Below are 17,596 nucleotides of genomic sequence, written 5' to 3' on the forward strand. Positions count from 1 at the left end.
GTGCTGAAAACTGAAAATATATTTGAAGGATATTTGCTACCAAGTGAACCATCTTAATTTTAACTCATTCTTTCTATTCCATTTCAGATTTAATTTTAATAAAGTAATGCAAATCACTTAAAGAAAAAATCTTTTAATTTTAAATTCTGATCTATGCATAAAATTCATTTTTGTATCACGGTTAAATTTAGTACAAACTATAAAAGTGTTAACACTGAAGTTTCAACAGAAATCTATTAAGATCCCTTAGAAAAATTATGTAAAGAAACAACAGCAAGTCATTCACTGCTATGAGGTTAACACACAAGGAAAAAAATTTCATACATTTTACTGAATTTATCAGCAAATAATTTTAGGCATAATACTTATCATAAAATTAAAAGTCTGAAAGTTGTACGTGGCTCCCTATCAATTACAATTTGCAGTGAAAATACTAAGCCAGATCTTTTTTATCTACCAGAACAACACTAGTTTAAAAAAACTATTGGTTGAAATTTGCAAACTTTAAAGGGATACCAGTTGTGAAGGAATAGGTATATAACTTAGCTTAAATTAAAGTGGAAGATGGTAAAAACTAAATGCACAAGGAAAATATTAGGGGAAAAAGAAAACCTTCGAAGACATAGTTGCTACTCTAAAAAAATATTAGCTTATTCTTATATTAAAAACATTAAATGAATCAAAGCCAGACAGTACTGAATTTCTACACAGATCTCTTTGTACTTCAATGTTGTTTATTGAGTGAATGAGACACTACTGCCAGACATGCCAACGACACTTCACATTCAAGGGCTGGAAGCTGGAGAGCTTTCCAGATTGAGTCACTGCATAAGCCTTTTGGGAAAAAACTGAAAGTGACATCAAATATGACATCTTCATGCTTGTTTTTGTCTTCAGCTTTTTTTTTCTTCCAATTTTTAGATCTACTGGTTTGTTGGGTAGAAGGCTTCTTTCTACCCTACAAAAAGACTCACATCCAATTAATAGAACACTAGGTGTATAGCAAATTGTTTTAGTACACATCTATACTGAATAACTGATCTTAAAGCTGTTTTGTCTTAAATTTCCTTAAGTCTAATGAGAAAAATTAATTTTCCTTCCCTTTCACCTTCACGTGGGTGGCTTATACCAATAGAAAAATACTCTTCAGTGCTGCTGTAGGGCTTACAGGGAACCTCTTCAGTGGTACCATAGAAATCCTTTCAAACCCCACTCTGAAACCCAGTGCTTCTCTTCCTGCTGTTGTGGCTTTGCAGAAGAATGGCCTACACAACACAACTCTACCGTTCTCTTTTGCTCAAAAACAAAACAAAGAAACCTAAACAAAAGGGTAAACGTTTATTTGGAGTTAGTTTTCTGGTGGTGATATTAAGGCCCTTCAAGCAGAGTTCAGGAGCTCCTGTATGGCTGCCTGCTGCTCGGGACTGAGCTGTGCTATGCACTCAGTCCACAATCCTCCAGAAGTCTAGGAAAAAACAATTTCAAACATTTAGATTCAGTGAAATGGTCATTTAGAAGTATTTTACTAATCATCATTAGGTAGACTATAATAATGCCAAATACTTTCTGTCGATGTAGTTTGAGGAGTGCCATCATAAAAGCAAGAAATCTATGCATTTCTTTAAAGTTCATTTCACTCACACTGTTTTCTTCATCCAATCTAACCTGAAAAGCTATATTAGATAGAGGACACAGTCAAGTAAACAACACAAAGGAATAAGGAGCATAAATCACTTAAAAAACTTTGGTAGCTGACAGCTTATTTACTATTAAAATCTCATCTTTTTTTCTTCACAGACAATGCAAAAAAAACCTTCTACAGGAATATGCGCTAAGCACCAAGTGGAAGGTTCGAAGTATCTCAAGTTTAAGACAAACATTTTAGTACTGATAAAAGATGAGAACATATAGACAGAGTATACATTAAGTAATCTGAAGGTTGGAGACAAGAGAATATAAAAATGAAACTTCCTTTGCTCATTGGGTACCTATTTTTTTCCTTGTAGAATAGAAAACAAAACAAAACAAAACACCTCTCCAAGAAACTGTTTTATTTCCGCAAAACAGCTTACCTGTACTTGGCGGACTACATTAGCCAGACGTTTGGCACAAGGATCTTCATGTTTAATTGCCTCATGCATTTCTCCTTCTGCAATTATACTGAATATTTTGGGCAGATTGGTATTGTTGGGGCCAAGAACGATTGGGTGATTACTGACCAAAGAGAAGAAAGCCATTATAAATGAAAGTTAAGGAAAAATTACGCAAGCACTCATATTTTCCTATATCCTTCCCCTAATATGGAATTCTGCTATAGGATCTTTATAAAATGATTATGCATTCATTAAAATCAAATTCAGTGGCAGGAAAACCAGCTAATTTTATTTATTAGCTCTTCAGTGTTTTCCCATGTAAATTAAGAAAAATACTTGGCTCATCTCTCAGGTTAGTTTCAAGGGCCAAACAATAAATAGGACGTTCTAAGTGCCTTCTAAATAACTTGTGACTTATTAAAAAAAAAAAAAACAAAAAACAACAGAGCTATTACTAAGAATAGCAGTTTCTTATATGGCAAAATGATTTCCAAATAAATGTGAAGTTCAAAAGGATTTATGGGCATTTTAAGAGTAAGCCAGGGGGAGTCTGGGTGGCTCAGTCGGTTGAGTGTCCGACTTTGGCTCAGGTCATGATCTCGTGGTTTGTGAGTTCGAGCCCCATATTGGGCTCTGTGCTGACAGCTGGGAGCCTGGAGCCTGCTTCCGATTCTGTGTCTCCCTCTCTCTCTGCTCCTCCCCGACTCATTCTCTCTTTCTCCCTCTCTAATAAAAAAAGAAAAAAAAAAAAAAAAAGAGTAAGCCAGGAAATAAACGTCAGGCAAGTTTAATGGAAAGAAACATAACAGTGTATTTAACTAGGATTCCAGTCTTTGTCATTAAGAGAATTTCACAACAGTCCTTTCCAAGGGAGATGATCAAAGAGCATGATGGAGAAGTGGTCACTTCAAAGGCAGTAGTAGATAAGGAGTGTGCAGTCTCCACCAGGGTTAGCACATCCCTTAATGACAGTTCTCAGTGGGAACACACAAATACACTTGTGTGAACCTGAACTTAAACAGATATGAAGGAATATGCTCACTGGCCTATTTCTACGAATTCCAGATGAGTGGTTGTAGCCCTTGGAGTTATTCATGAATAAAAGCAGTAATTAGTAGTGACAGAGCCTCGATCTGATTAACATTTAGGAGAACTTGGACTTAGAAAAACACACCACAGAACATGCCTTTGATTTGATAGCTTCTGTAGCCTCCAGGTTGTTGCAATTCTTAGATATACTCATGGACACAAAAGAGCATTAATAATGCCAGAGCCCAGGGCCAGATCTTGATTACCCAACTGGAATACTTTCCTTATACCACTGATTCTTGAATCCAAAAACCATGGTGCTAATGACATACTTTGATCTCATTATACTAACACATGATACATGTCAATTCTACTTCTGTAAAGTGGGGATTAAAAAAAATATATAAAGCCAAATAAATAAACAATAGATACATGACGTGACATTTTGGTGACATAAACGGGCAACAACATTAAAAGGGAAACTTTTTTTTTTTTTAAGTAGACTCCAATGCCAAGTGTGGAGCCCAGTGTGGAGCTCAAACTCATGACCCTGAGAGGGGACCCAAGCTGAGAGCAAGAGTCAGATGCCTGGGGCACCTGGCCAGCTCAGTCAGTTGAGCATCTGACTTTGGCTCGGGTCATAACCTCATGGTTCATGAATTCGAGCTCCATATTGGGCTTTGTGCTGACAGCACGGAGCGTGCTTTGGATTCTCTCTCTGCCCCTCCCCTGCTTACATGTGCACGCACTCTCTCTCACAAACAAACAAACAAACATTAAAATTTTGAGAAAGAGTGACAAAGCGTGAATGGGGGAGGGAAGACAGAAGGAGACACAGCATCCAAAGCAGGCTCTAGGCTCTGAGCTGTCAGCACAGAACTGACACGGGGCTCGAGCTCCCGAACTTTGAGATCATGACCTAAGTGGAAGTTGAACACTTAATCAACTGAGCCATCCAGGCACCGCTATGAACGGTTAGAAAAAAAAAAAAAAAAAAAAAAAAAAAAAAAAAGAGTTGGGTGTTTGACCTGAGCCACGCAGACACCCCTGAAAGAGAATCTTCTTAAAACATTATGTTCTATAATGCCTCATCTGTTGAATTCCATAAAGAACAAGTCAAACTAGATCTAACTGTAAGGCAGCGTTAACTGTGATACGGTTTTAAAGACAACATTATTAGAAACCTATACATCTGGGGGGCTGTGCACAGGAAACACTGTTTAGAGAGGAAGAAAGTGAGGTCTATTTGTCCTTTTTCTTACCTTTCGATCAAGTCACACAGATAATTGAAAGTCTGAACAGCTTCTTCTTTATCCTCATGAAGTGGAAGCCAAGACAACCAGTGAGGCAGGACTTCTTCCACGTTCACACAGTCAGGCTTGAACTTCATAATCTTCCCCACTGCTGAGATGCAGTTCTCTGTGGCATTGACGTTTTCTTTGGTCTTAGAATCAGCAGACTGAATAACTCTTACCAGCAGTGGAAGTGCTTCTAAAATAAGCAATTGCAAAAAGGTCAGTTTTTTAAAACCTCACATTTTCATGCAAAGCCAGTATTTTTTATATAAATATTTCTTTTTATCTTCGGTCCAGTTATTGATTGTAGTGAAGAATTATTGAAGTTTCCAGCCCGTTTTGTTTTCTTGGCTGCAGAGCCAGACCTAAGAAGGAAAGGAGGATTGCCCCGGCATGGGCCGGAGCATCAGTGCTCCACTAACTGGGAGCCCAAGAGGTCGGCAGACTCAACATTCAATTCCCGATCATCTCAGGGTACTTCAAGCTTTTAAAAGCCTCCAGCTGTATTCCTGCACTGGCTTTACAGGGACCCCCATATGTTTTAAAAGTCCTATGCCGCAGCTGGGGTGTACCTTCCAAGCCCAAAATGAACTCTATTCTGGAGGATGGGGGTGGGGAAGCTCTGATTCCACTCAGATTTCATTTCCATATCTCCGAGAATAAAGACGGTCAATTTGTGTATGTTATAGGTGAGACGTTTGAAAAAGGGAAGAACAACACAGCAGAAATAGCTATATAATGTTTGGGGATGTGGAAAAGAGAACGAGAGCGCGATAAAAGGGATGCCTGGGACCGAGCAGAAGGAAGTACCTGTACAGAAAGGCCGGTAGTTCTCTCCACCGTACTGTGCCATGACACCCAGGCCATACGCAGCTGCTTGCCTCACTTCGGGGCTGCTGTCGCACACATATTGGAGCATCGGCCTTAAAAAATATTCTGCGTATTTAAAAGAGGCTGGACTACAGTGTTCTATGACATCATCAAAGATGCACAATCCCCATTGTCTGTCTGGCCATGGTCTATGTGGACACTATAAAAGAGATAATCTTTTAAGCTCTGAATACTGGAGTACACGAAGAACGTTAAAAAAAAATTCACTATAGGCTATCATGTAAGTGATAAGCTTACATGGATATTCCAGATACAGGCAACGAAAAACACAGTAATAATCACTTCTTGTGAATCCTCAAATTACAACACAGATTTAAGGAAGTACAGGTTTAAAAGACTTTGTATGATTTTTTTATAAAATCCCACAATTTGATATCAGCATATACCGGAAGAACCAACAGCAGCAACAATGTGGGTACATTTAATTCACAAAAAAGACAATGATAATGCTGTATTTAAAGAACAACAATAAAAGTTATGAAGATGTTAACTTTATATATCCACTCAACAGGCTAAGTCCTATGTGCCTAAGTTTTTAAAAAAACGTGCTGCACTACTAAATACAAGATTAAAAGCCAAAGTGAGACAGATTTCTATTGATTGCTTTTCATGTGTATTTTAAAGACTGAATACAGAAGGCCATCATCCAGAATCTATGAATGCTGGCTGTATGTAACAAGGATTTTAAGGGAGTCCTCTAGGGTCCACTGAAAAAAACTAATTATGTTGATAACTGAGCAGTGCACGGATAACCTGAAATAATGAAAAGTCATTTGTATGTCTTTGGAATGCATTCTGATTTAACTGAACTATGGAAAACCTAATTAGCAAACTTCTAGCATGTATCAAATGAGAAAATATCAAGGGCAATGCAATAAACCTGATAAAATCATGGAAACTCTTTAGGATTTCTAAGGTCCATTTTAACCTAGAAGTGTGTTTTCAAGTGCTGCACTGAAACAATCCCAGGTCAACTATCTAAAATAACGGTCAAAGAGAGGTAACACTTACAATTAGGTTGACAATTAACGGGAGCAGCTGTTCAAACCATGGTAACACCTTTTCCTTGTAGCTACTGAATATTGAGTGTAAAATGTCTGACACTTTGGTCAGAATATAAACATCGTTATCATCCTAAAAACAAAAACACACACAACACCCATATGTATCAAAAGGCATCTCCACTATTACCGCTAACAGTAACATTCATTTACAAAAATCTAGGAAATGCAGAAATTAAACTACTCATCACTGTAAGGGCACCTCTACGGCCGGGTGTCACGCCTCCCACCTGCCAACAGAAAGAGAAGTGCGGCCAGTACTGCACTTCCTCCAAAGACTTTCCTTGGAACATACCTACATTTCAAATTCTGAAACAGAAGTGTTTTTACTTCAGTAGTATTTTTTGCTTTCTGCAAGAATGTTTCTAATTTTGGAGCATCTGGGTGGAGAGATGTGGGGTCAGTTAACTGACAACACCTCATCCCTGGGAGCAATTTGTGTGTGTCAGCATGGGAGCACCCTGCACAGAAAGGGATGGACCACGCACGGGAGCACCCCACACAGAAAGGGGATGACGTGTGCGGGAGCACCCCGCACAGAAAAGGGACGAGCCACGCGTGGGAGCACCCTGCACAGAAAGGGGATGAGTTGTGCACAGGAGCACCCGCACAAAAAGGGGATGACCCGCGCACGGGAGCACTGGTCCACCAGGATGGCTACGTGCCACATCCTGGAACCTAAATATGCAGCTGAAATACATCTGATGGCATCAAGTGGTTTGATGAGAGAGCTGAACAAAGCAACGTAGAAGACTTATTTCAACCACTGCATGTGTATTATTTATAAGGAAATTCTCACTATCCTGTGATCTGGTAGAAAGACAGCTGTTGTTACAAAAAGATCTGGCCTTAAGCCCTAGACTTGCGGCAGTGTGTGGCTTTAGACAGTCATTTAACACCTGACTTTGAGTCCACTAATCTTTAAAACAGTGAATACGCCAGCCAATAAAAATTTGCTGAGAGGCATATATAAAAGAAACACTAGGTGAACTTAGAAGTGCTGTCATGTGGGAGGTATTGCAGCAAAAACACTCACACAGCATCCAAAACACAAATCAGCTAACTTCAATTACTTATTCTCTAGATTAGTAAATGAAATACATGTCAGATTCTTCCGCTAAAAATTACCGATAATTACATCAGAATGACAAGTCAGAAATGAATTAGAAACTTAAGCATTTAAAAATGTTCCAGATGCAAATGATCATATAAATTAAGTTCTGAAGGGAATAATTTACCTCATCTTGTAGTGACTCTTCCACCTGTTCATCATAGTCTTCATCTTGTCTTTTAACTAAAACACACCCAAATAAATGTCTTTTTAAACGGTCGCCAAAACGGTCAAGGATTACATTCAGAAATAAAAGCGTGGAGAACTTACCTTGCCGTAATTCTTGATTTTTAAAATGTTCTTCGAGTTTAGCTTTCAATATGCCTCCCAATTCTTCAAAATGTTCATTATTAAGGCATCCATCTCCCATTACTTCAATGCACTAATGATGAAATTGAGGAAAGAAGGCAACCCATGAGATTTAAGTGTTTTAAGAGTCAAAAGTTAAGTTCTGTTAAGAATAACACGGAAGCATGAGAAAAATTAACATAACTCAGCACGGTCGAAGACTAACGATTAAATGAGTAGATTACACTTGCTTGGTGTATGTTCGTTACAATGACAGTACTTCAAAGAAAATAATTTAAAAAATATTTTTATTTTGAACATGTCCTGAGCAGATCTTAAATGCCAGGCATTACTGCTAGGAGCTGACATCTCAAAGATGGAGCAGACTATCCAGCTTCTGAGGAGCTCAATTACCACACACACGCTCTACACAAACACAGTGGGGAAAAAGGACAAGGGGGTGCTGGGAGGGCAGGCACTACAGGCTGAGGAAATCACATGCACAAAGGCCCAGGGGGGCCTCCTTTGTTAAAATAGAAGAAATGTGAACTGTAAGAGTGTAAATGGGGACAAATGAAAGGTAATGAAGAACTTTTAAACCAAACTGTGGAGCAGACCATGGAGCCGTGAACAATGGGGGTGACCAGGAATATTGGGAAGAGGAGTGCAAGTATCGAGGAAGTTCATGCCTGAGAAAAGGAGAATGAACTGGGAGGGAAAGAAAGGAGAGAGACATCGGGAGCAGACCAAAGGAGGCGATCTCAGCACAGAGAAGACATAAGGGAAAATGAAGAGCAGAGGCATCTAGGAGAGAATAGGACAGAAACTAGGTGTGAGCTGGAGATGAGCCAATATTCTGCAGTTGGATTATTAGGTAAATGACGGTGGCAACTTATCAAGACTGGACTAAAACGTTAAAATAAGAAAGAAACATTTTCAGTAAATAAAAAAAATCACTTGTTATAAGATCGAATTTTATTTATTTTTAGCAAGACTAATATATGAACATACAACCTTATACATACTTTTAAGAGAAGAATATTTACCTTTGCAAAAGAATGCATTATTTCTGAGAGGACATCTGAGTCTGGTTCTGTGCCAATGGCCTTGATTAGAGCATCACACATAAAATGCCACATCTGTGTGAGATACTCAGGACCACGAACTCTCGCACATTCCAGGAGAAGAGGCATGGATTCTGCTGCCGCCACTCGAACACGTTTTATTGTTAAGGAAACGTAATCAATACTTTCAGACACACTTAGTGTAATTCCTCTCCTTGAAAGATTGTTCTCTCATTCTGCTTACGTAAATGTTAAAGTGTTCACCGAGTGCCAGTCATATGGCCAAATTATCTGAGAATGCTATCCAGGAGCTTGTGTTAAATATATCGTGTGTATAAAAACAGACATCTCCCTGGCCATATGACTTATCCCTGTCTTTTCTGTCACCTACAATACAGCAGTGAGTCTCAAATGTGACCTGCAAACACAGAAATGATTGTAAAAGGTTCTGGGACCCTTAGAGCATATCTTAGTATGTTCTCATCCCCAAACTTATGCAATATATATTTCTAATGGGAAGCCTGGTGGGGGGATGGCACTCAGTTGGTAAGTGTCTGACTCTTGGTTTTGGCTCAGGTCATGATCTCACAGTTTTGAGTGTGAGCCCATGTCAGGCTCCACACTGACAGCGTGGAGCCTGCTTGGCATTTTCTCTCTCCCTCTTTCTATACCCATGCCCCCTCCGCCCCCACCGCTCATTCTCTCAAAATAAACAAACTTTAAAAAAGAAAATTTAAAAAAATGTTATAAATGCAACCAAAGCTATATTTCTCCTGGGAACACTAATTAAGTTCTCCTGTCAGAGCCTTTTCAGTTTCAATGAAGACCAAGCTGCCCCTCCCTATCTAGTGTCAGTTGTGACATCAGGTCGTGAGACTTCCCTTTGTCCTCTCTCATCATGGTAAGTTTCTCTTGGGCAAAAGCCATCTTCTGTAAAGGATACCACTACAGGATACTGCATGAGGAACTAAAACAAAGGGGCTCTGGAGTCAGGAAGATCTGAGTTTGGGTCTGGGCTCAACCACTCTGTTGGGCTGTCCCTTTTTTTTAAACCCATCTACGAAATTGTGTGTGTGTGTTAAGGCCTAAAAATGTTTCCATGTATTAATTACGACAATGATGTTAGGAAGGAAAACATTTAACATGCAGATTTATCAAGAAAGGTTTCTCCAAGGTGATACCCACATTTGAAATGTAGGACTAGGCCACAGAAAGTTATCAGCGGGTCTCTTAACCTATTAAGAAAACTCTTAGTTTCAGGGCACCCGGGTTGCTCAGTCGGTTAAGTGTCCGACTTCGGCTCAGGTCATGATCTCACCGTTCGTGAGTTCAAGCCCCGTGTTGGGCCTGTGCTGACAGCTCAGAGCCTAGAGCCTGCTTCAGATTCTGTGCTTCCCTCTCTCTCTGCCCCTCCCCCTCTCGTGCTCTGTCTCTCAAAAAAGTAACGTTGAAAAAAAAATTATAAAAAAGTCTTAGCTTAACACCACCAACAGATATTTAAGAAAAGTTCTTATATACAACTACAAACATTTGCTAAAAATATCAATCCTTAAAATCTTTCCAGTGGTTCACAGAAAAAGCTGTCAACTAGAAAATAGGTAACATTTTCTTCTTGTTTTTGGCACAAACAAAAACCATGACACTAAAGCACCTGCAAAAAATGTAGTTTATAAACTTAAATTACAGTTAGTGCAAACAATCAATCACAGTGAAGCACACATCAGTTAACACAAAGTCAAACACTCAAGCTACAATTTAACTAATTCTAGAAATGTTTTGCATTCAAAAATTATAGGATATCATCATGGAAATAAAATTTCAGTAGAGGGACCATCAGTTTGACAACTTGTTCAGTGTATTCCACAAAGCCTTCCTTTAACTCTTTAGCATAGCAAACCTGAAACCAAAGTATCAGAAATCAAGATCCATGTTAGTTTTTAGGTACTAACATTTATTAAATAGCAGAATCGTAAGGACCACAGAATGCTGCACCCTGACTGGAAGTACACTTAGAGCTGCATGCAGGACTGTGACAAGTATCTGGGAAATACAAATATAAATGTAGAAAAAGCTGTACAAAGGGAAAGGGCCTTGGCGTGACTGCAGTATACGCTGTCATTCAAAGACCGGAACACCCCACGTTTTTAGTGTTGTGTGTGGGAGAATGGTGCAAAAGTTTCAGCACTCTGAGGTACTTCAAGCAAAATATATCATTGAAGAAAAATACTTTAAAAAGATATAAAAAACCCGAACACTTAATTGTAGTGTATCACTCTGTAAATCTGCAAATAGGCTTATGTTATTTTGTAATAAAAAAATCATTTCATCAGTGAAACAGAAAAATAATGCTGCTTTAAAAATAATTGTTTCTCGGGGTGCTTGAGTGGCTCAGTCGGTTAAGTAGCTGACTCTTGGTTTTGGCTCAGGTCACCATCTCATGGTTCGTGGGACTGAGTGAGCCCTGTGTCATGCTGTCAGCACGGAGCCTGCTTGGGATTCTCTCTCTCTGCTCTTCCCCTGCTCGCGTGCTCTCTCTCAAACTAAACAAACTTAAAAAAAAAAAAAAAGTTTCTTTACTTTCTTCCACATTAAAAGATTTGATAATTTTGTTTAGAGATGTTACATTTACATTTACTCTCTAGTTGAAAGATACCACAAAAATCCAAAATGTCTATGAATTATATTATAGGCATAAATGTTTACAATATATAGTAAGTACTGATGATAAAAATAAGTTCAAGAAATACAAGTTTAAATGAACTGGTAAATACAACAATGTTTTATTAATGCAAGATAAAATTTAAGTTATTAACTTTTATTTGGGCTTACTCATCTGCTAAGTTTGTAATATACCATAATTTCTTAATTCTACCTTTAAGAAAAATAGATTATTGTCCCTGTCTGTAACACATGCTCATAAAGGGGAAGGGGAGGGAAAAAACCAAACAAAAAAACCTCAAAGAGAACTTGCACACAAGACCTCATAACACTGCAAGAGGTAATTACTGTAAACATTTTGATGTCCCTACCATGTTTATATTTTTTATATGACTGACATCATACCAGTTATATTTTCAGTAGCATGAGCACATTTCTGTTCATTCATTCATTCAAAAAATATTCCTTGGTCATCTTATCTACTATACACTAAGCACAGAATAGACAAAAATCCTTGCCCCAACATAGCTTTGTATCAGCTGGGTACAATAATTATTATCTTCCTGATAACAGGCATTCAGGCTTTTCATTTTTGTTGTTGTTATTAGAAACAGCAGTGATCATGAAGTTTACCTACATGATTTCTTTATCCAGAAGTGGAAATGTTGGGTCAAAATGTTTCTACATTTTATTTTTTAAAGAATATATTCCTGCTCTTCAAATAATTTCTTTAACATCTATGGGAGGCACTCCTCTGAAATGTGTGTATGAATGTGTTCTAAGAACTCGTCAACTGAAGTCTGATAAACACTATACGCACTCACCAGCATCTGACAAGCAGTGGACTTTTCTTCCAGTCCTGCAGTTTTAATACCAAAACTTTGCTGATCTCCAAGGTTCACAAACTCCCAACCGTCATCATCACTCATGTTTTCCATGTCTTGGGCTATTAACAAGGAAGAAAACAAATTCACGTTAAAAATAATCACAGGGAGGAATTTTACAACTGTTATGTCTTCATGAAGACACCTACTATCTAAAAGGGCTACTTCAGGCTTAATTGAAGCGGTCTTCATTAAAGGCCCCATAACCACTGGCAGGTACTGCTGAAATTCTTTTCCAAGAATTTTGCACATTCTGGCCCATGCTGAGATCATGTAAGAGATCTGGGGGAAAAAATTAAAATTGATTTCAAAACAATGGTAAATAGACAATCACAAAGAAGCCATTTCCCTATTTCATATAAACAATGTTTTATTTCACATTCATAGCCCTTCAAGCAGAAAGTACATTTCCTAGAGTCATATACTTAAAACATTCAGAAACAAAATCACTGTGAGCCTTTGCCCTGGGATAGAGAGAGCAGGTGAGGGAAAAGAGGAACACCAGGACTGTGTCTTATTTTTTTCTTACTTTCAAGAAGCAATATATAATTTTCTCTAATAGCATGTGAGTCACATATATAAAATCTACTTAACCATTTTAACTCCTAGGCCCTACATTTTTTGAAGACAAGAACATATTTTATCTGACTGTACCTTTACTGCCTAGCATTCCATTCATTAAACATTTATTAACACCAGAGAGAACATCCCTTTCTCCTAGCTGTTTCAATTTTCTGTGTAAGTGGCTGGGTGTTTTTAAGACACCTCTTCTACTACTGTGTTTACATAGTCTGAATCACCTGCAAACCACCAACAGAGGATCTAGTTCTAATTCATCATCCCTGTAACCCAGAAAGTGAGTTGATTTTTACTAATATATCTCACGTGCGTAAACACACATATTCTCCACACCTACTCTAAAACAAACCAAAAAACCCCCCACACACACAAAAGAAAAAACAATCTAAGTTCATAGGAAATAATGATAGCATGGCCGTGTAAAGTCCAAATGTAACCCAGCAATTATTTATGGAGTCACTGTTATTCATTAGGCATCGTGAATACTATTAGGACCATGACACACACTTACAATTTACAACACTGTGTCGTAAGTACCCACTATCAAGACTTATACTGGCCTTGAAATATGAGCTGGGATTAGTCAGGCTGCATGGGGCAGGGGTGAAATGAATGTGTGCTCATGGGCAGAAAGAAAAAAGCAGAGCAGGTTTGTGGGAAGTCATGTGGCAATGACAGGGCCGAGAGATGTCCAAATGGAGATGTCTAGTAAGCGGGGGGATCAATGAACCCTGAATTGAGAGAAAGATCTGGCAGTTACAGCACACGGAGGAAAACTGAAGCCATGGTGTGGATGACACTGCTCAGGAGGGAAGAGGGCCTAGGACAGAACCCTAAGAGCATAAAAATACCCAAAAAACCAAAAACCAAAAGCCAGAGTCAGGGGAGAGAGCAGCCAGAGCAGACTGAGAAAAAGATGGCATGAGAAGTAGAAGGAAAGCCAGTGAAGAACGTCTCTGCAACCAGGGATTATCTCAAGAAAACTATCACTCAATTTCTTTTTTTGAGTACTTTTAACTTTATACTAGATGTACATCTAGGCCGACATGTGAAAGCTGCTTTACCTGGGGATCATCATCTTCCATATCGCTAAAGTCCGTCTGGGTCTTCAACAAGAGCTGCATCACATCTGATGCATCTTGCATGAACTGGAAGAAAATATTTGGGAAAATCAACACCGGTGTTTCTCGTGGCTATCAGAACAGAGAGGTGCTCACCACTACCCAATTTTGGTTCTTGTATAATAACACAACTTTCCAAAAGAAAATCCATTACATTTCCCACATGGGTCATAACCCCTTAGACAAAAGTATCACACTGAAAAATTTTCATCTATGTTGCACACACCTAGTGCTCTTTCTAGAAAATAGATTCTACAGTGAAGGTCAGAGTGAACTGCAGTATAAAGGAATTTCTAATGATATCAAGTTTTGGTCTATAGTTTATGTATTTCCAGCAGTAAAAAGATAATCCAAATCCAGAAAGAAAACTTTGGATTGCTCCCTAGAAGTATAGGATTTTCAGGTAACTCTGTGTAGTTCTGCCAATCCCCACTGTATAAACAGGCAGTGTTTCAGAGACAGTTTGAAAATCAGACAGAGTAGGAACATGAAAATATTGTATTGATTAGGTTCTCAGTATCTCACAGAAAATAATTTCTAAGGTAAAGTTAACACTGGTGCTGGTTTTGGAGGAGACCAACTGGAGAGGTTCTACTGTTGGTAGTTCTGAGAATTAGAGCGCGAGAGGTCAATGACAGGGGGGACTTCATTTGGATCAGCTTTGAGACTCTGATATGCTGGCTGGAAGACAAATACATCTGCCAATGGTCCTTGCTAATTATTTTCTGCAGAACTATATGTATAGAGATTTCTCTTAGGACACCTGATGGTTTTTGGATTAACAAGAAAGCAAACGGAATGTTACCAAGTACGTGTTTAAATGAGTGAAGCTAAACATATGGATCTTGAACTCCACACGCCTCCCAGTAGACTGTACATGTGGTAGGAAGAGGAGGAGGTTTCAAGAGCATAAATGAATTAAGAAAAAAACCTTAATATTAATGCTGAAAAAATGAATTTCCATATAAAGCTAGAATTACAGGAGAGTAAGATAATGGAAAAAAAAACAAGTATCCGGAAAACCATTTAGCAGAAGGAAAAGGCCTCTAAGTGCCTCCCTCAATGCCTCCACAGCCAAACTACAGACAGTAAATTCAGCCTTCTACAAATCACTTACTTTTTCCTTCCCAACGGCTAGACCAATGAGGCTGATGCACTCAATAGTTTTTCCTCTGAGAAGTCGGAGTTCCTTCTGAACTGCATTCTCGACGATGTGCTTTAGTGATGGCATAAATAAGTCATAGTAGGGGACAAATTTTTCCTCTGCGGTATCTGCAACTGATGCGATAGATGTCACAACTTGTTCCAGAACTAACTTGGTGCCTTTCTGAATCAACTAGGAGAAGGAAGACACACAAAATAAATCATGCAAACGAGAAACTGGAAGAAATACCTGCTCCGAGTTCTCACAGGCTTCTCTGAGACAGCCAGCGGAGACCACCCTCCAGCAGCCCGAGTGGAGACCGTAGGTTCCGGAGCAAATTAAAGAATCCCTGCGGAACTACTGATGTGGGATCTCCTCTCTCTTCTGTTAATGGAATGCTCCTTACTCAGGTCTGCCTTAACTCCAAGCAACCAATTCTCAAGCACAAATCTGATTCCTTTTCCAATTTTTGTATCCCAGCTTGACACCCGTATTTCTCGGTCCTTTTACCTCACTGACTCCCACTACTTACCGTACACTCTGTGCCGTCCTACCATGCATGAGAGAATCCCCTTCATGGTCCATTCCTTTATCTTCTCATGCGACTCTCCCCAGAAGGTAGCACTAATGATCCCATCAGAGCCAGAGCTTTTTAGCCAACCATTTCACTGTCTTGGTGAAACACATGAGCTCCCCTTTCTCCTGCATTCAAGACCTACAGGTTCTCTGACCTGGCTAGTAACAAACACTGGGTACTTGCAGCGGGGCTCATGCTGTCACCTGGTAACATTTTCTAACCCGTGAGGATTCACAGGAGTACCTGACCCAGGGACTATTCCAGATTTGTTTCATTTCCCCCCAATCAACTCCAGCCACTCTGAGCAGAGTTCTTCCCCCTGCACGACCACTTCCACTGCCCCGTAAGAGGGTAACTCACTCCCTTCTTCTGCATCTGCTCCACGTTTCAGGTCTTGACTGCTTCTGATCTCCGAGGAACGTTGTTCCTCATCGGCTACCTTCTCTTTGCACAACTTTTGCTCACATACTTTACCTTCTTCCCCAGGCCATCTTAACAATTCCTTCTTTTAGTCTTTAAAAAATCTGACCTGTTGCCTCTTTGGAGTAAGGGGATGCAATTGAAACTCTATTTACACTTCAGCCCTCTACCCAAACACACTTGTAAAGTCACGTTTGACCCTTCCGTTCCTGATTTAACCAACAAACTCATCTGCCTTCAACTGGGGTCTACCCGTCTTCAGATTCACTCCTGTTCCTTCCTGGTCTGCTGTCACCGGACACTGAACACCGGAACACCTGTCATATTTCAAAAGCCCCTTTCTTCACCTTCGGAGACACTGTATCTTGTCTCCACCTTGTTCTCCTTTAGAACATGACTACGTGAAGTGTGGTTTACTAACTCTTCCTGGTTCATAACGAATTGATGTGTGAGAATTGAGTTAGTAACGTTAGAAACTTTACTTTTATAGCAATTTGACAGTAACTTTGTGTCTGCTAAACACAGGAGTTTTCTTAACAGGTTTTTATTTGTCCTTTTTATTCATTTCATGACAAACTGAGCCTGAATCTTTGCCTTTCTCACTTGCATCCTCTCCTCACACACTGCTGTACTAACATAACTGAGTCTCTTAGGTTCTATTTCTTATTTAAGCTATCACTGTAAACCTTCTATTTGGACAGCCAGGCCTGATTTTAAAATTCAACTTATTTAACGTAAAAATGATATTCTTTCTCATCTGTCTACTTCTGTCATCTAGGTGAGAAGAAGGGTCAACTTTTTTTACTTATCTTTCGTCTTTTTTTTTTTTAAGTTTATTTATTTTTGACAGGGGGTGGGGTGGGGGTTGGTTGGGGAGGGGAGAGAACAAGCAGGGGAGGGGCAGAAGGAGACCGAGAATCCCAAGCAGGCTCAGCACTGTCAGCACAGAGCCCAACGTGGGACTCAAACCCACAAACCATGAGATCATGACCTGAGCCAAAACGAAGAATCAGACACTTAACCGACTGAGCCACCCAGGCACCCCCTCTCTTTCATCTTTTAAAATTCAAACTGGTAGAAACTGTTACTGCTTCCCAAAAAATGACTTTTAGAATCATCTTTCCCCACTAATTTCCACTATTACCACCCAAGCTCTGTGAACAATAATCTTGACAGTCTTAAATTTTCTCCCGTTTTATTTACGCCTCACAATGCTCCACAGCTAATTTCTTACAATCACATTATCAGGATTTCCTGCAGCAGTTAAGAACAAAATGGGTCTTCCAAATTTACACAAATCAGAATTCAAAATAACTGCCTTGTTTTCAAGGCAATTCACATACTGATTTTACCTAACGTTTAGGCTATAACTTCTTTCCCA

At 39.2% G+C, this 17,596-nt stretch overlaps 1 protein-coding gene across 1 annotated transcript in view; it reads right to left on the bottom strand.

The window, feature by feature from the left end:
- Window positions 1–1,319: 1,319 nt before the first annotated feature.
- Window positions 1,320–17,596, bottom strand: part of IPO5 (importin 5) — a 55,829-nt gene continuing 39,552 nt past the window's right edge. Inside the window, exons 16-28 of the mRNA XM_019444047.2 lie at window positions 15,192–15,410; window positions 14,018–14,101; window positions 12,524–12,656; window positions 12,315–12,436; window positions 10,633–10,729; window positions 8,815–8,987; window positions 7,751–7,862; window positions 7,608–7,663; window positions 6,320–6,442; window positions 5,228–5,447; window positions 4,385–4,613; window positions 2,073–2,214; window positions 1,320–1,465 (exon numbers count right to left, since the gene is read on the bottom strand). Coding sequence (XP_019299592.1) covers window positions 1,379–1,465; window positions 2,073–2,214; window positions 4,385–4,613; window positions 5,228–5,447; window positions 6,320–6,442; window positions 7,608–7,663; window positions 7,751–7,862; window positions 8,815–8,987; window positions 10,633–10,729; window positions 12,315–12,436; window positions 12,524–12,656; window positions 14,018–14,101; window positions 15,192–15,410 — 1,797 coding nt within the window. The 3' untranslated portion in view covers window positions 1,320–1,378. The remainder of the gene's footprint in view (window positions 1,466–2,072; window positions 2,215–4,384; window positions 4,614–5,227; window positions 5,448–6,319; window positions 6,443–7,607; window positions 7,664–7,750; window positions 7,863–8,814; window positions 8,988–10,632; window positions 10,730–12,314; window positions 12,437–12,523; window positions 12,657–14,017; window positions 14,102–15,191; window positions 15,411–17,596) is intronic.

The sequence above is a fragment of the Panthera pardus genome, unplaced genomic scaffold, assembly GCF_024362965.1.
Source record: "Panthera pardus isolate Hobbes unplaced genomic scaffold, ASM2436296v1 HiC_scaffold_1, whole genome shotgun sequence".
Taxonomy (NCBI): domain Eukaryota; kingdom Metazoa; phylum Chordata; class Mammalia; order Carnivora; family Felidae; genus Panthera; species Panthera pardus.